General features: G+C 40.0%; 1 protein-coding gene across 1 annotated transcript in view; it reads left to right on the top strand.

The window, feature by feature from the left end:
* Positions 1 to 19,728, top strand: part of LOC134679864 (solute carrier organic anion transporter family member 74D-like) — a 33,632-nt gene that overhangs the window by 8,233 nt on the left and 5,671 nt on the right. Inside the window, exons 3-10 of the mRNA XM_063538777.1 lie at positions 6,615 to 6,755; positions 11,968 to 12,096; positions 12,593 to 12,757; positions 14,912 to 15,037; positions 15,766 to 15,908; positions 17,250 to 17,380; positions 17,814 to 18,031; positions 18,839 to 19,015. Coding sequence (XP_063394847.1) covers positions 6,615 to 6,755; positions 11,968 to 12,096; positions 12,593 to 12,757; positions 14,912 to 15,037; positions 15,766 to 15,908; positions 17,250 to 17,380; positions 17,814 to 18,031; positions 18,839 to 19,015 — 1,230 coding nt within the window. The remainder of the gene's footprint in view (positions 1 to 6,614; positions 6,756 to 11,967; positions 12,097 to 12,592; positions 12,758 to 14,911; positions 15,038 to 15,765; positions 15,909 to 17,249; positions 17,381 to 17,813; positions 18,032 to 18,838; positions 19,016 to 19,728) is intronic.

Below are 19,728 nucleotides of genomic sequence, written 5' to 3'. Positions count from 1 at the left end.
GTTAACAATTATTAATATAATCGAGTCTCTTGCGGGTGCCCAGCTGCTGCAAGGTGAAGTACCTAGCAGTGGCGGCGCGTCCATAAAAGCCGATTCCCACCGGCTTGCCTGTTTTTGGACGTTTGAGCAGAGTTGTAAAGGAAATATGTAAGCCAAATTAGCCCCGGCTTGCCTATGGATATGTTTGACGCGCCGCCACTGGTACCTAGAGTATAATACCTAGTTAGAATAGAATGGAGAACCCAAAATAATTATTGGATCACAAATTAAGCTACGCTGAGTCGTAGCTACAATAGCCGGGCAGCCGGTCTACCGGCCAGCTTTGCATTTATGCGTTATATGTTTTTATAAGGAAAGAAGAGCAATAATACAGCTTTCTAATTGTAACATCGATATGGAATCATAAATAGCACTGCGATGACCTTATTTGTCGCAGCGAACGGGCAAGGTTATCACTGAAAAGCAGGGCTCACATTCGTATCGGTTTGTTTGTGTGTTTTAAACTTTTTAACTACCTTTCTACAGTACATAAACTGTCCGATGCATTCGTCGTAATTTTCCGTCGGTGGTCCGATCTGTAAAAAATTAAACCTTTAAAATGCGTAATTCGTCAATTTTGACAATCGACCAGCGTTAATTCGAGACAGCATCGGTTAATGATGCAGTTGGACCGGTATGGCGGTACAGTCGGCGGGAAACTAAATTCCTTGGCATAAAGGGCTCTATTACGAGGGCGGTAAGAGGGCACTGTCGGCGGATTTGTGACGCTGGCTGTATCAGGTCGTCATAAAAAGTTGCTGCAAGCCGGAGTTGAGTGGCATTCCAATGGCTTCGCTAGTTGATTTGTCTTGAGAACCAGTGTAAGACCTTTCTCCCGTCACGTAAGGATCTGTAAGCTGGTTGGTTAAACTAGTCGATTCGCTCATCGTTCACATAAAGGGAATGCGCCAAGCCCTTTTTGAAAAACGATCTTGACGAGGTCATTATTTATTACAAAAGCGCATGATGATAGGACGGTGTATTTTATTTTCCCCGGAGCACGCGAACGCTCGTTTTTTGGCAGCGGCCGATTTCTGAGAAAGATTACATTTGGAACCTAAGTACCTGATTGTTTTCCGGTCAATCACCCTTATGCGGTTTATTACTTATTACGGTAACGTTTAATTTTGTTTTCGACTCGCGATAATCGCTGGTAATAATGACTACACGGAATCCGGATATCATTGATCATGACGTTAATGAAATTATTCGGTAAGTATGTTTCTGTAGTATGGATTTATGAAAATTATAACATAGGTGTCATATTCTGCATTCTGTGTTTATCTCACAACGCTGTTGAATCATCTAAGTATGAAACTTGAAGATTTCCCTAAGGGAAGTGGTTAGTATGGATTCTGTCAGCGATTTTTTTTTCGGAATAAAATTTAATTACCGGTGCACTGCATCGAGGAATTTAGTCCATTTCCCGACAGTGAATTGAAGACAATTCGCCTCTCATACATATGACGTTTCAGGAAAGTAAAATTGTTTCCAGTCTTCCGTGAATGTCCCTGACGTAAAAAGTTTTTAACACACTCCATTACTTTACTCTGTGATTCACCTTGGATGTAATGTTTTTGCATTTCGTTCTGCTTGCTCCTCACGCCCAAAGCATGCATGCAAACTAATAAGTTGGCAATTATATAACAAGGAGGTTACCACCAAAATTCGAATTTCGAACTAGCACTTTTGCGACATTCGAGTGACATGTACCCAGCAGAGACTTAGGTACTTACTTACTCCTCTGGCGCAGCGACCCAAAGTGTGTCTTAGCCTCCATCATGACTGCTCGCCACTGATCCCGGTCCTGTGCCGTTTCTCGCCAGGTTTTCAACCCGGAGCTCACGCAGATCAGCGTCCACCACATCCGCCCATCGATACCTAATTCCCCAGCAGATCGATATTTTTTTTTATTTGAAGTTCGCGATAACCCTCTAGGATCTCAAAGGAGGCGCGGATTAGAAACTTGTGCAGTGAACCCATCATAAAACAATGTTTAAACTGCACTCTAGACAAGTGCACTGGCTCACGTGATGGCAATTGGTCCGTGGGTTGAACGCACGCCAATTATCAGCCCTAGCCCTATTAGATAAACTACTACACAGACATATCTTAGCAGACAACGCGTGGTATAGGCGGCTGGTTTTCCTGTACGGATGTCATGGTCGTATTTGCCATCTTGATAATGCTCTGATAATGGTATAATTGCAGAGTCTGTCTCCATCTATCATGGCTTCTGGGTATTATTATCCTAGAAAGACTATACGTTGCTTGAACAAAGTACATAAATAAATAAACACATTAACAAACTAATTCAAACAACATAACAGATTAAAGTCTAGTAATAGAAAACGGGGCCTACACTTCATCGTTCTAATTACCATATCAGGTAGGTCCGATGACTGACTCAGCAACAACAAGCAGAGATAGAGTCCACGGAATACTATAGTGTCGTTTCAAAGGGATAGTCGATAATTTGTTGAACCTTAACATTGTTGTTTCTTTGGGCTTTATTGTAACGGCATTTTATAGCGATGTCATTATCGAGTTACGTAAAAATTAAGCTGTTTAGGATACCACGTATTGGCGGGAACCAAAACTTCAGAAAACAAATGTATCTGATGTATGACCCCAGAGAGAGGGGAGCATCATGGTCCAATTGTAGCAACAACATATCTTAATACAGCATTTTAAGTACCTAGCTCTAAGTGAATTAGCATTTAGCACTAAACAAAAAATTTACACACATATATGTCTGGACTAGATGCTAGCATGGCGTTTACTGCAATTCCTACAGCATTCCCGCACTAAACAAGATAGAAAAAGCTATCATTAAACCACGCTAGCACCCCAAAGGTTACTTAACATAATTGCCATTTAAAATTTACTACATCATCAGCGATTAAGGCTTCCTTGAATTCAAAGCCTGCTTCATTCGAGTTTTTATACCTCGTTATATCCTGTGCTATATAAGGAGCTTGGTTATTAGGTCTTGAAAGTTATGAGACTTCGACAAAGCTTGTGCATAAGTATGAAAGTCATCAATGATTATTGTATTAACATTCGTTTTATAACACGTTTGTAAACTTTTTTTTTCGACTTTTATAAATATACAAATTATACAAAAGTCATGCAATTCTTGCACATTATTTTTTAATAAAACGTTTGCTTAAGAATTGGCCTCTTTTTTGACAACGTAATTACGTAACTTCGATGTATAAAGTATTCGATTATGTTTCCTTGTCCAAATAATTTTTAATAGGTAGTCTGAAGTACATCAAATACCGAAGGGATATTTCCTCTTGGTTTTTGCTTGTAAAGAAATTTTCATACAAATTAACCTTTTATCATTATCCTTATAGGATATAACCAACGGAGACGCCATGTCTATAATTTTCGGTACAAAATAGTCTGCCGTTTTTTTGCGGGGGAGGGGCACATCAAATGTATAGATACGTCATGTCAGATAAACGTCAGTCCATACATTTTTTTTTTCATTTATTTAGGTAAACAAACAACCACTACAAGTTATACTTATTTAACTATAATTGCTATAATATCTACAATATGTGTGGCCCACACCGCTTACCACTTATTACTGTAGATAATGTAATGTTCATTCAGAGCCGAACTAATCACCGGACTCCCGGTGTCAACAACAACATAGAATGGTGAGGTAGTTATATAAATATACATTTATTATGAAATACAGTGTGAGAAACTAGAAGAACTACTTAGTCTGTAGGGCGTGTTAAAGTCTCAATAATATGTTTTTTATAAACACTTAAACTACAACCAAAAATATCTATGTGATTAAATTTTTTATTGTATGTACTGACAAGTCTGCGCAGAGGAGCGCGCTCACCAGCGTGCGTGCGGCAGCGGCCGGTTACAAACAGCTGGTGAGGGCGCGCCTCTCGCTGTCTACTGCGGCTGGGTACTCTATAGCAAAGTTTGTTATTGAGAGCAATACAGTCAAACTGATTATTACAGATGCCGTATAGTACTAATGCTTCAAGTAATGAGCGCCTAGAACTAAGATCTAACATACAATATTTGTTAAGTAACTCTGGATAAGATAATCTACTGCGATGACAACGATAGTACATAGTATTTAGAATTTTTTTTTGAACGGTCTCGAGGGCCTCATTATATTTATTGTAATAAGGGTTCCAAACAGATACATTGTGTTCTAGTTGAGAGCGAATTAGTGACTTGAATAGGTGCAAATATGTGTTCGGATGACGAAATTCGGTACTAGAGCGCATTACAAACCCATACATTTTAAACGCTTTACTGATTACATTATTTACATGTTGATCAAGATGTAACTTTGAATCTAATGTAATTCCAAGATCTCTTATTGAATGGGCTATGGTTAGTTTGGTGTTACATAAGTAATATGAGTCATCTAAAGTTAATCTTTTTTTTGTAAATTTGATAAGTTTACATTTATCCATATTGAGTCTAAGTTTATTGGCATGACAATAGTCCGAGAAGCGGTTTAAATCCTGCTGAAATTTCTCACAGTCGTTGTAATTGCTAACAGTATGATATATTTTGAGGTCATCTGCATAGAGTAGGATATTACAATAGTTAAAGCAGGAACTTATATCGTTTATGAATATTGCGAATAGCAGTGGACCTAAAATGGATCCCTGTGGGACTCCGGAGCTGATTGTAGTAGCATGTGACTCATATCCCTTTATAGTAATTTTTTGAGTGCGGTTTGTAATATAAGATTTGAACCAACGCCATAAGTTTCCACGTATCCCATTAAAAGCTATCTTTTCCAGAAGCAATTGGTGGTCCACCCTGTCAAAGGCCTTTCTGAAGTCAGTGTAAACACTGTCTACCTGTATGTTATTATCTAGGCTTTCGAATAAGTACGTTGTATAGACAAGAAGATTCGTAGTTGTTGAACGACGTTGAACGAAACCGTGCTGATTTGAAATTAGTTGATTATGTATATTGGGGTAAATTTTTTTATGCACTAATTTTTCGAAAACCTTTGACAGGGTGGATAAAATAGATATCGGTCTGTAATTCTCGATCAATTGTTTGGATCCTCCCTTATGTACTGGTACAATGTTTGCCGTTTTCCATATAGATGGGAAAACTCCATCATTTAGGCATTTGTTATATAAAATAGTAAGCGGTACACTTATTGATTTTGCAACTTTTTTAAGGAATATAGGAGGGATATTGTCGGGGCCTTTACCTTTAGATACGTCTAGTTGGTTTAGTTCATGGGTAATATTATTTGTAGACATATGTATATTGTGTATGTTTATATGAGAAGTCGGATTATTTTCGGTGATATCAAGATCGTCAGTTACTGTCGAAGGTTCGAAGACTGAGAGAAAGTTACGAAGACTGAGTGTAGTTAGTATACATGTGGTTGACCATTGGCCGCCTATTTTCGACAGAGGGGAACGCCTGTTAATGACCACTCCGTTTGGTTATGTTCTCTAAATCATTATCCGTGAGTAAATCTGCCCCTGCAACTATGAGGAGGCCAACTCGAACTTAGGTACCTACATTGTGTCATCAAACTGATGTCAGTCGCCGGTGGGTCTCTCTTGTGCCAATACATGTAAGTACGAGCAAGTACGACCGAAATGCATACGCGACTGACATCATTTAGATAACATTTTGATGTCACAATTTAAGTTTGTATTGGCCTCTATGTCGCATGTTTGCGGCGCGATTAATTCGAGATGGCGCGTGTTCTGCGGCCGATGCGCACGCGTCACGGTAATCACTATCACGTAATCTGATTCAATATCTGTTGTGAGAGCGCATGTGATCGTCGTTTGTCTTCAAAGCAACTAACGGCCCGATTCGAACCTTATAAAATACGTCAGTTAATAGATCTAGAAACGATATGGATTAGATGTGTCAGTGTTAAGTGTGTGTGGTTTTCTTCAAACTAAAACGTCACTTTTGACACTATGACACATCTAATCCATATCGTTTCTAGATATATTAACTGACGTATCTTAAAGTTCGAATCGGGTAGTAAGGCAATATTAGAAATAAGTATCGTTGGAATTATAAAAATCTTTCGGATTTATTGTAAATTAGATCTACGAAGTTTGCTTCACATCTATAACAAATCTTTAAACAAAAGTTGATATTACCTACAATAAACATATATAGGCACATAATTGACATGATGCAAAAGTTAAGACGTTAGACTAGATAAAGATTATAGGGCTTTAAATTGGGCGTTAAAAACATACTTATCATTATTTCTTCAAAGAAGTTTAAGAGATGGAACTATCTTATTTAGTTACACTTGAAATATCAAAGACTTTCACGACTAATTTCACCCCACTCGTATTATCCATTCATAATGCCATAATTCCTGCCGTCATGCCTGCATTCGTACGCATAAGCGTATTATTCACCGGGGAAAAATCCAAAGAAGAAGACAATCGATAAGATTTAGGAGCCTATCTGTCATTTGTTTTTTCTCCCAACAATTCCCATGTTCCTCTAAAATTCCCATGTGTTTCTGAAGACAGCGTTCGAGAACTCTATTTATGTAGGTAATTTTTCTTTGTCACCAGCAATCACCATCGGCATCAGGGTGATCGGACCAGCCTTGGGCTTTCTGCTGGGGGCTCTTTGCACCAGGGTGTACGTGGATCCCCTCACCGATCCCGGCTACGATTCCAGTGACCCGCGATGGGTCGGAGCTTGGTGGCTTGGTAAGTTCATGTTTTCTCTTAGTAATATACATGTAACAGATGCCTCAAACTCACTATCCAAGGGCATAGATCACGCGGCCGCGGTAGAAGAAGCGCTGGCCGGACGCCGTGATAGCCGACATGGAAGAGAACTATCTCACACCAGAGGATGCCGAAGACTGGCCAAAGTGGAGATGATTGAGTAGGAAACCATCCGGTTTAGCCAGGATCCCCTGGCGCTAGGCCGGGAAAATGCTAGATCGAAGAAAGACAAAAAGGTACATGTAACAAAGCTTGCTTGCGCCGTACGTACCAGGGTGTACGTTTTTCTGGCACGGAGTTCCTAAGACTCCAGCCACCTAGGTATAGTGGTTTGAGAGTGTTACACATCGTTACACCTATACTAAACATAAATATCTTTGAGGTCATATAGTCGATTTAAACATACTTAACATAATTATGTTTAGGGTGTTTTCTAGGGTCTAGAAGTACAGTGTTAGAGTATATGTAGAACTTAATAAGGCTAGCAGGCAACGAAGATCATATGAAATATATACTAATATTTCACTGTGAGAGATGAAGCACTATAAATTAGTATTCTTCATAAATAATTTATTAGTTCTCAATTAAATCTGTGTATTTATATTATGTTTAGCATTGGAGCATTTAAATCGTGTACATCATACATACGAATGTAAATCTCATTATCATTAATTACGGATGTTATTATAAAAACCAATTATAAGGTTAAATCTTGACACAAATCCATAATTACTTAAACAATAATAAATAATAAATAGTACCTAATGATTAATTAAACAAATAAATTTGGCACGAACTCTTAGAAGGTTCTCAGGGTTCGCTAATGTTTATACATCACAGATTTCATTTAGAGTTGGAGATGTCTAGATAACTTTCATTACCAATGTAACTAACCGTATCTTTTTGTAATTAATTACTAATACACAATTGTAACTAGTTTCTATGCTATATAACATCACACAATGAATAGGACTGATGAAGTAGTTAGCTACACTAATTAAACTGTCTTTGCAAGTCAGCCTCGTAATACACTGCATCACGCTAATGCATCAATAATTTCGATACTTTGTATACTCAATTGTTATATTTAATTCCAATCTTAACATAGAGATAATAAAGTTTATTTTCCCTAATCAATGTAAAAGATGGGAAATTGAGATAGTAATACTGGATGGATATACCGATTGTATTCGACCACATAATGTAATGCTGAGTATCCTAAGTGCTATCTTCGCATAAGTTCTGTTATAGTCCAGTTATTGTTGACTTCGTAAAGAAGCCTACGTTTATTTCTTACTCGTAGGTATTTAGAGTAACTGTAGATGTTCAATACCTGTTTAGTGAGAACTATGTCAATAGCTAAAAGTCAATGCAATTCCAGTCCAAAAAGAGTCAGTCAGAAGCACTGTGACTACTGATTACCTTGCCTTACGGTAAGCGTAACCCCCATTTGCCAAATACCATGTTCAAATGTTAAAAATAGACAAACGTTCAGTTCAGAATAAGAATATCTAGGTCCAGGTAGCCACAAGTATAAGCCACGGCATTCCATCGCGGAACTGCCATCTACCGTTAGAAACGTCGCTTGCGCAGATTTTGCGCGCAAAATCCACGAAGAAAGCACGCGCGTGACCCGTTTGCCAAGGCGATGCGTGTGCCGCACCACGCTTGAAACACGCGGGATTTAAACTGATGTCCCTTCTTGTTCAAGGAACAAACGTCATAATCGTTTAACTTTCATTTAAAAAATGGCAATTGAAACGTGGCAGGGTGTTAGAAAACTGTATTCGTGCCCGGACTGGCAATAAAGTGAATTTGCGAATACGCATTGAATGGTTTCTGAGTATTTCCTTATTGTTCTATTTCGCTAGGTGAGTTCATGAATGGAGTGCTGAATTCTGATTAGTTTTTTTTGGCGGATACATGGAGTGGCTCGCGTCATTATGTATAATTTGAATAAGAATCGTTAGACACATGCCTTGAATGGTACATTTTCTGGAGATTCTTGTTGATTTCTTAGCCAACATGTATGTTATCATATTTGCATGTACCTAATCTCCACAGATTTCAATAATTTCTTATCTAATCATCGATATACATATCATGTAAAATCAAGTGTTCAAGTGCAAGGTTATTTTTTATCTGTGTAAGTAGGTACTTCAAGAAAGATCTAAGATTTTTTTCTGAATAATCCACAACATTTTTGGGAATAAGTAGTTGAACAGTAAACTAGAACAGAACTTGTAGAATCTATTATACATATTAGGCTGCTGAAAATTCTACTAAGTAGGTAGTACATAATTACATATTGGTCTTTAATCGATTTGTAACTAATAACCTATTTCAAATACAAACTTTCGTGAACAGAACTGTAAACAGAAAAAAATTATCAATCAATTATTTCAAGCCATGTCCGCAAATTAAGCTTGCAAAATCTCCCATGTTATGGGACATATAGGCCGTGTCGCAACGCAATCGACTACTTTAACCTCCCCTCAATCACAACCAATTGCAGTAATTGCTTCTCCGAAAGGGCTGGCCGGGGCAGTCTGGCTCTTTGTCCGACTTGCGTCACTCATTGACAATTTATCGCGATTTATTACAGTCGTAACAACTTTATTGTCATGCATGCAAAAGGGTATTTAAGAACGAGTTGGGGTAGGCGGTCATAACAGACCACGTACAAGGCAGCATCCATAATTGCCCTCACTGCTGTCGCTTCTTTGAGAAGAGCTGCGCTTTTATTCTTTTGGTTGACCATAGGATTGTCCACACCTCTGCTTATAATTGTCACTGACGACTATCATGGCTGAAATATCAAAAGTTCAAACGCCCAGGTACTGAGGTACACCTACTTATTTTTGGCGAGTAACATGTCCTGAAAGTCAGCCAAACAGACGCAATAACGGACAAGTGAAAAAATAATGCCTTGGATGCTGTTGCCAAACATAACCTTACGCAAATCCGCGCATATAAAAATACCAAGCAATTAAAATCTTAGCAGGAGTTGCATAGTGTAGCCGGTGGAACTTCAACGTGTCGATACTATCGACCCGCGTGGTTTTCCCGGAGCGCTGCATTTCCACGCGACTTTCGCTTTTTCTCGTCACGGCGAACGCACGCTCGTTATGAAACGCACGCTTACATCACGCCACGTCACCAACTAAAATAACTAGCGGTCACGGCCAAGGCTGCCTCACAATTGCCCGGCCGTAGCAAGAGGATTTGGTGGGACGCGACAACCGTCATGCCTACTTTTACTTTTAAACCGGTCTCGCCTCTAACACTCGGAACATTTCTTAGTTTACAATTTTTGATGCGACGCTGTTTAACACTGATTAACGTAAACAATATCCTATCGTGTAGTACTTTATGTCTAGCGAACGCCCTTGACTCAGCGGCGACCGGGCGACCTTGTGAGCGCGAATGTTTTCTGTTTGTATGGCTCGGTTAGACGTATTGCTAGTATATCTAGGTATCGGAATTATTTCGTACGGCGGTGGATTAGCGCAATTCGTCTCGGCTTGTGGCGTCTCGTGGACCGTGAACTGTTCTCAAGGGTTGACACTCGCTCTTTCTAAACTTTATAATAATAAATACCAAATTTCAAATATTTGTTGTCCATTAACTTCTACTATATAAACTAAATCATATCTACAATTCATGAATACACGCTTAGTAATCTTTTAGGAATAGCTTGTTTCGTTTTTATTAGACATTTTAACTGTGTAAGTTAGCACCCCTGACCGAGACCTTGGTAGGCCCCTGACCTAACGTAGGTACTCTACGTTTCGGACAGCCTGTTTCACACATCAGACGATAATTGCCATAATTAGATATGCCTCAGCTCTTGATAATTTCTTCAACACACAATGATTCCTGTACAATAAATTTAGCTCCATTGTAGGTATCTATTTGCACGAAATTTTAGCAAAATTTTCGCAAACTTTGATTTCCTGTGCGAATCATCCGTAGCGCCCAATACGTTGGTATATGTAAATTTTTTTAGAATTAACATAGGCTTCGTAATGGAATGCTATTTTCGGCTTTCATTGTTATGGCAAATATACCGTAAAGTTGAATGTGGAACGAGAGTGGGAGTTTCCTCCGGAAATAAAATCCAAAATTTACCCAGAAGTAGTCTTGAAAGAAGGATAAATAAAATAAATTATTGCCGTGACTACACTTTTTATCAAATTTATATAAATGCTTTTCATTATGTCAAAATACCTCCGGGTCCTTTAGAAATTAATATAAAATGTTAGAAATACTTATGAGTTAGAAAATTAATGTAGGTACCTACTATTTGGTCATTCTACTCTAATGAAGTCTAATGTGACGTCCGAAACAATTTAATAGGTAAGTATTAACCAAAATACTTTTCGAATCTCGATGCTTTTCGTTTTTATTTAACATTTTTCCATTGTAAATACTCCCGTGGGGTAAACAAGCAGCCATTCCATGGGAGTAACGAGATCGGCATAAAAAATGTAGATTTGCTAGAAATTTTTTAAAATTAGGGGTTCTTCCTAATAAGTCTGGTCTGTAACCCCACCTAAAACAACAGAGGCCTCTTCTTAATAACAGGCCTCTTATGTAGACGCGAGACGACGACGGAATTATGCAAATTTACACAAGTCTAGACATCCGGCACTTGCTCGGCTACTCTACAAGATCATGACCAAAAACGGACATATGTTTGAATACGTGGATGTTCGAGTTGTTTATGTAATCTCCTAAGCTAAGAGTGCAAGTTACCCTTATTGAAGTAACAATAACATCGTGAGATTTCTTCAATAAAAATTAAAAATAAGTTATTTTTTTTATAATTAGATAACTATGCAATCTGGCTTGCACTGTAAATTAGTTTAACATGTGGTGCAGAAGCAAAGTCAGCCACATTCACTTTTTTACCTGTATATGTATAACCAAGAACTGCGAAATTGTAGATTGGAAGTCTTAGAAAGTTATGCTTAAGAACGTATCAATTGTGCTTTTCTTAGTCGATCACTTCTCGAATATACTTATATATTTTTATAAATTGATTTAACGAGAGTTAATACATAAGTACAAATATAGTAGGTATTATCTCAGGCCTTTGGACACCGTCTTCAGTATTCTGTACCATATATTGTCCACTTTTGGTATCTATGTAAACATCTCTTTTAAGTCGTAAATTGTCTGTTTCCAGGAATGGTGTTCATAGCCGGGTTCATCGTGATCCTGTCGGCGCTTATGTTCTTCTTCCCGAAGCAAATTCGGCAGGAGCCTATGCCTGTAATCAGGAAGAGCAAGGAAAAGAGCCAGCCATTCTTCAAAGGTATAGGTTCCTATAAGTCTTCTGTGACATCTGTTTACTAGCTTGGAGTCGAGTTTATTCTCATTTAGTCTAATCGCGACAGTCCACCGCAGTCTGCAATGCAATCCCGGGTAGCTCGCGGTTTTACCTTCAATCCAGCTGAAGGATTATTAATACCCAGATAAATGCTACCAAAAAAAGAAATATAAAAATGCCACGCCACCTTTGCACAATCTTGGCAGTAAGAATGCATATATAAATATATCCCTATCCTATCAGCTCCTTACTTGACGCAGCACTTGGCATGAAAACTTTGCGTGGTCTAAGTATAGAGTCATACTTAGACCGATACAATGCCATGTATAATAGAATTGTGAATCCTTCAAATATACTCGTACTAATCCAACATACGAATCTTTTGTAGAAACTGTCTCAATATTGTCATGGCTCTCAAATCTCTAATCGTGCTTATGAGATAGATCCCTCGAAAGTACTAAACTACTATCAATAATTTCAGATTTCTTCGCCACAATAAAGCGTCAGCTGACAAACGACATCCTAATGTGGCGGACCGCTTCATCTGTACTCCACCTCATGCCGATCTCTGGGGTCTACAGCTTCCTGCCCAAGTACTTGGAGAAGCAGTTCCGATTGCCCACGCACGACGCTAACCTAGTCTCGGGTGAGGTACTATGACGAATCGTGTCGTCTGCAACTCTGTTACAACAATACTAGAAGCTATATCTTGGTAGAAGGTCGCTTTTACGTTACAGCATTTTATGAAAGGTTATAAGGTAGGGACAAACTGCGTTAGGTTACGATGTGTACGTGGGCTTAGTTTGTCCCGCAACGTATGCAATGCAGTATGAAATCTGGACCCTGAAATTTGTATGCTTCGAAACATACTGGTCATGCGTATGTATGAAAGGCTTTAAGGTAGGGACAAACTGAGTTACGTTACGTTGCGTACGTATGCTCAGTTTGTCCCTCAACGTATGCACTGCATTATGAAATCTGGACCCTGAAATTTGTATGCTTAGAAACATAATACTTGTCATGCTCATACAAATTTCAGGGTCCTGATTTCATAATGCATTGCATACGTTACGTTGCGTGAAACCTTTAGTGTGCGTCGAAGCTAACTCTACATCGAATTGGCAAGCAGCAGAGTGTGGAAGCGCTTACTTAAAAGTAAACTTTGTTTGACAGATATATCGTTAATATTGACGCCTCCTACACTCTGTCGCTGCTAAGTTAGCGAAGAGCCAGCTCAAACAGATTCAAGTAGCAAAGAAAATTAATTAAAAAGGTAGAAACAACGTAATAAAAAACAAGGAAGGATTAAATACATTCGAAAGTGATTGTCTGACACTTAATTGGAAGCTCGTGTATAAATCAATGCTGGTTAAAGTTTGTCAGTTTTTTTATTTCGATCTAAACAAAATGTGTGCATTACCTACTTTATTGAATATGCCACATATTTAAATGATTGATGATTTACTCGGTGAGCCATTGTCATATACAATTGAACAGCGTGTAAATTGGGCGATTGAGTAAAATTACTCCATGATGTAGTGTTAATATGACAATTCAGACACTGACCTTAAAACGCGAATGTTGCCTCTATGTAAATACTGATACAAGCATTATGAATTTATAAGCCATGTCGTTTTAGATTTTTACGTGTTCGGAATAAATAAATACTATGGGGGTTAGTATTCATCTCCATTCTCAATAGATACCTATTATTTTATTTATTCCGTGGGAGCCGTAGATACTTACTAGTAAGTGACGATATTAAAGCTCTAAAAATATTGCTCAATATTTTAACGTAATTAAAATGAAATTTGCAATGTAACGTATGATTCAATTCCATAGTACAAATTTTATGAAACATGAAATATTCAAGGTTTATCTGTAATAAATGCGTTACACTATCTGTTAACTCAGCCATTTCATGTGATGTTGAATAAAAATGTTCTATGCCTATGTCTATATCAGTTATGTAATATGTACATCTAAAAATGTAAGTAATTATAGGCAATTTTGTGCACTATACAGAAACAATGTAGGGAAACAACAATACAATGAAGTTAGTTGATGACAGGCGTTGTTATAGTGATAAAAAAATTTAGTATGATAAAGTGTTTGTGTAAGTGGGCATGTTACACTCGGTGCCGTGATCAGGATATTTTGTAAAGTCGTTGGCCACAAATTATCGCTAACTTTTCACGGGCTATAATGCAACATAGTGCTCTGCTTACCTATTAAAAATTTCAAAATGCAGCTACTACAGTGGGCCGCACCATAAAAATCAATTCCATAAAAGCTTTAGCTTTTATTGGCGGCGTTGTCACATTTGCTGCACCAAACGTCTGTCACCGTTATAGTTTCGCAGAATTTTATTGTTTGGCCATTTTCATAGTGGCCTGCTGATTGCTCAATCCGTCACTTATATATTGGTGTTGTTGGTGCAACTGGTCCTTCGCTGTAGACTTAACTTACAATTACATGAACTCTAAGATCGGTAGGGTGTGTAGCGTGGGATCCAGTTTCCAAAGCAGCCTGCACTGAGGATGCTCGTGTACGTTTGTATTTCGTTGGGTGACAAGCAAAAGTTACTAACTAAAACCATTGAAATTATTGGACAATAAACCGTGTTACAAGTGTAATAAAGTGCATTGTTACTTTAATTTTTTGATAGTACTTAGTGACTTTTGCTTGTCACTCGACGATTTGTTTAACATGAGCGCTGCGCCGAACGCGCCTTGCTGGACTAATCAGTTTTCACGCTAAAAATGCAGGCATGTCATTTTATGAACACTTTTTATTCTAGGTTTGGGCGGTATTCTAGTCATGGGTCTGGGCATCATCACGTCGGGCGTGGTGATCCTGAAGCTGGTGCCGACGGCGCGGCAGGTCGCCGCGTGGACGGCGGCTACGGCTGCCATTTATAGCGCCGGTGAGCTTTAACACCTATGGCACAAGATTCATTTTTGTACAAATTATTTATACCGATAAAGATCTTGATGGGAACCAATTTCCTTAAACTCTTACCCCGTTATTCATAAACGTTTACTAAAGTAGACAAGCCGACAATAATCGTTTGTCCCTTTCCATCACACCAATACGTCGGAAAGGGGCAAACGATTATTGTCGACTTGTCAACTTAAGTTAACGTTTATGAATAAGGGGGTTATACTTTGAATTCTAGGCAAGGCCTAGTTTTTAGTTAGGATCTCCAAGTAGTTTCTGCTTTCTATAAGATAGACAAATGCTTTTGTTATTTTTTTGGACAGTGTTTGGCTATTAGCCTGTAGGAAACTTAGGGCCCCTTGCACTATTCAGTAACCCGGGGTTAACTGGTTAAACCTGGAGTTGCCATGGTTACCAGTACAATTTGACACTGGGTTAACGGTTTAACAGGTTAACCATGGGTTAGTGGGATGGTGCAAGTGGCACTTAGAAGCATAGGTAGGTACAGAGTGTTTCATCTCACACTTAGTTAGTCAAAACTGCACCTAAAAGTTCTTGAAAAAGCCCCGTCGCGTCTTATTTGTGCTCAAATCGGCCTTTGCTGCTCGGCATCGTCTCAATTTAAGATAGTTTCCAGTTTAAGATCGCTTCGGACATATAAGCGCACGAAAAAAGCTTCCTTCAGTCTTGTCACACATCGTCATATGATTCCAGGTATGGTGGTGCTAATGTTCGTGAGCTGCCCCGAGGAGAGCTACCGCGCGCTCAGCTCGGGTGTAACAGGCGCGGGCGGCAACCTGTCCTGCAGCGCGGCCTGCGCCTGCGACGGCGTCGCCTACAGCCCGGTCTGCGGACAGGTGCGTTACACAAGCATATGCCGGCGGCCGATCGTAAAACTACTGAATCTTGTATTTGAATATAAACTCAGAAAAAGATTGGAAATTAAACCTGAGAAAAGTATTATTCGATATAGAACTGAATACTTATTAGTTATGAATTATTGCCATCACATAAATATTCATCACTAACTTATACTTCGTTTTACTTGCCTTCTCATACCATACCCCGTTAAACCGATTTTTTAAACCGGCAGATACGTCTGCGAGCGATATTCTAAATTTTATATTAAAGGTAAAATGGAAAAATTACAATCACAATCAGTCAATTAATCAATTGATTGATTGTGATTGATTGATTGAATTCATTAATCAATTGGTTAAGAGCAACGCACGGATTGCGGAGGTTGCGGGTTCAAGTCCTACCGGAAGCGTAAATACGTCGTTACTTATATATGTCGCAGTCGGATCGTATAATCCGCCGTATTACATTACGGCTAGCCGTTTTCAAAAACAGGGGCGTTTTGAAATGCGGCGGTTTAACTATTAGCCGTATTGAATGCGGCTGAATGAGAATCCGCCGGAATGTATTCGGCGCCATACGTTCTTCAACACGGCTAGCCGTAATGTAATACAGCGAGTCATTAGCCGCCGCTTTGACAGTTTTTAGTTCCCATTTTTAACACTCGTGGCGCTGCCTGACAAACGCTGGGGTGTCCATCAAATCTGGAGTTTGTCGGACTGTTTCTTTTCAAAAAAAAATTTCTTCGCAGCTTAACTAGACGGAGCTCCGCTTCGCGGGGCTCCTATTTCTGGGCAGTTTGCCCTTCGGGCATCTGAAGCTACCTAACGAACCTAACCTACCTACCTATTGATTAAGTGAGACGTCCGTGAAAACATTACACTTTGGGGAAAAAAGCGTAGGTAGATAATTAGGTTAGGTTCGTTAGGTAACTTCAGATGCCCGAAGGGCAAACCGCCCAGAAATAGGAGCCCCGCTTGCGGGGCTCCATCTATTTAAGTTGTGAAGGAAATGTTTTGGAAAAGTAACACATGTAGTGCGGTGGGACCATGGTAGAAATAAATTAAATTGCAAACATTGTCAAATTCCGGTTACGTAGGCGACCGAAAGAACTGGTCACTCTACAATGTACGATGCGGCTAAACGTGGGCCGCCTTATTGAAGAACGTATCGCAGTGACAATCCGGCTAATCGTCGAACCGCCGCATTTCAAAACGCCCCTGTTTTTGAAAACGGCTAGCCATAATGTAATACGGCGGATTATACGATCTGACTACGACATATATATATCTACTGTTACCCTGCACTCGCCTACGATATTAACTTTTGTTCGTTTCCAGGACGCGTACACGTACACATCGCCGTGCCAGGCGGGCTGCCTGGGCAGCGTGCAGGTGGACAACAGCACGTGGCTGTACCACGGCTGCGGCTGCATCGCCAACAACGGCACCGCGGCCAAGCCCGCCAGCGCGTGAGTTGCCAGATCACTGCCTTACAGACGCCACGTCGTCCCGTGCCCACAATGACGACCGGATAGACTGTCCCATAGCGGGGCGCGACTTGACACAGCTTTCAAAGCCTAAAGGCGGATAAAGCCGCTCATGCCCTCCAAACTCCAAAAAGGAGGGTATCGAAAAACCCCATAATCTTTTACAAAGTTTTACAGTTGACGGCCGCCGCGTTTAAACTTTAATCCCTTGTGTCTGTTATGGTCGCGATATTGCGTACGAAATGACAAAATTCGTTTTTAAATTTAAAACCCCAAAATTATTTTGGGCTAAAGCTGCGCTGCATATTTTGATAAATTAAAAATCAATACTTGTCACTTATCGGCTAGCCATTTTGGGATTACTTCGGTCTTGTTTTTATTATGTTATGCGCCAAAAAACTCTTCTTATTTCCAGTTTCGAGCGTTACGCCCTTCTCAACGAGTCATCTGATTTACTCCGTGAGATTCAGTCGGACGAGTTCAGTCTGTCCGGGTACGCGGTCACCGGCGAGTGCGGCGGCCCCTGCAAGCAGATATACGCGTTTATTGCGATATTCGCGGCGCTTATGTTTGTACATGCCAGTGGGGAGGTTGGTGCGGTGCTGCTCATTATACGGTGTACGGATAAACACGGTGAGAACTAAGAACCTTATTGTTGTAGAATTAAGGTTTAAATTCGATTGGATATACCGACATTATAACGCTCCGTGAGATTCAGTCCGAGTTCAGTCTGTCCGGTTACGCGGTCACCGGCGAGTGCGGCGGCCCTTGCAAGCAGATATACGCGTTTATAGCGATATTCGCGGCGCTCATGTTTGTACATGCCAGTGGGGAAGTTGGTGCGGTGCTGCTCATTATACGGTGTACGGATAAACACGGTGAGAACTAAGAACCTTATTCTTGTAGAATTAAGGTTTATTTCGATTGGAGATACCGACATTAGAACGTTCTGCAAAATCCAGTCCAACGGGTTCATTCTGTCCGGGTACGCGGTCATCGGCGAATGCGGCGGTCCTTACAAGCAGATATACGCGTTTATTGCGATATTCGCGGCGCTTAATACGCTATAAATACGGTGAGAACCTTTTGTTATGGAGTTACCGGTACAATATTATCTCAGTCAGGTGGATATATCGTATTTGGGTATGCAATTGCCGGGTGTGACGGGTTCTGTGAGCGGTATAATTAGCGTTCATCAATATTTTCGTTGTTTTTATGTTTTTGTCCGTCTAGAACTTTGGTAAGAATTTAACCTTGTTATAGAGACATATCTCTATTTGTAAATCTTATATAGAGCGACTGATACATTTGGCGCGTCGCTTTATCTGCTTCTACTGTGGTTTACTGCTTATTTGAAACCGAAATAAATGTGGTATCTTTATCAAAATTTTAAAGTGCACCCACTCGGTCGTTTTTTTTTTATATTTGTGTCTCCTCCAGACAAGGCGATGGCGATGGGCGTGATCCAGTTCGCGATCGGCGTGTTCGGCAACGTGCCGTGCCCCATCGTGTTCGGCGCCGCCATCGACGCCGCGTGCCGCGCGCGCGACGCGCTCTGCGGCGCGCTCGGCGCCTGCGCCAACTACGACAACGACAGCCTGCGCCATCTGTTCCTGGGTAGGTGATCTGGAATTGAGGGTACGGGCGGGAAAAGAATGAATGAATGAAAAAAAAAATGTCTATGGTTCACTTATTTGTCAGAGATGACATTTAAAATAAGGTTGGCAACACTGTATTTCATTCAATATTTTTTAAGTAGTCATTACACGAAGTATCGTAAAATCGTCAAAAAGATACTGCGTGTATGCACAAATCCTTTTTTGGGGAATAGACTAAAGACTTGTCTTGACAACTATAAGGTAGGGTTTTAAAAGTGTGTGCACGACCCTTTAAATGACAAATAAAAGTACGGGAGTAGAAAAAAAATATTTATTTCAGGCAATGCATAAATACCAAAAATACATAGATAAATGTACATCTTACAAAGAACTACAAATTACTAAACATGTTATGGCTGCGATGCATTACGCAAGCCCGCAGGAGCTGGGAGAAACCGCCAGGACTTGACACCTTTCGGCCAAAACTCCTCCTCGGTGGATCGAGATTCGGTTGGAACGCTCACAACAAAAGAATTAAGTGTCGAAATTCCAGTTTTGCGACCCTCAGGACGAATCCAAACCTTTTCGTTGAAATTTTCTAGTTACCTCGCTGCCTAGACTATAAAACATACATATATCTTCCACGGTCTAATACAGCGGTCGGCAACCTGCGGCCCCCGGGCCGCATGCGGCTCGTGAACCTGTCACTTGCGGCCCGAGTGCCGCCTTGGC

Source organism: Cydia fagiglandana, chromosome 3 (assembly GCF_963556715.1).
Source record: "Cydia fagiglandana chromosome 3, ilCydFagi1.1, whole genome shotgun sequence".
NCBI classification, from domain to species: domain Eukaryota; kingdom Metazoa; phylum Arthropoda; class Insecta; order Lepidoptera; family Tortricidae; genus Cydia; species Cydia fagiglandana.
This window is presented reverse-complemented; position numbering and strand designations above follow the sequence as displayed.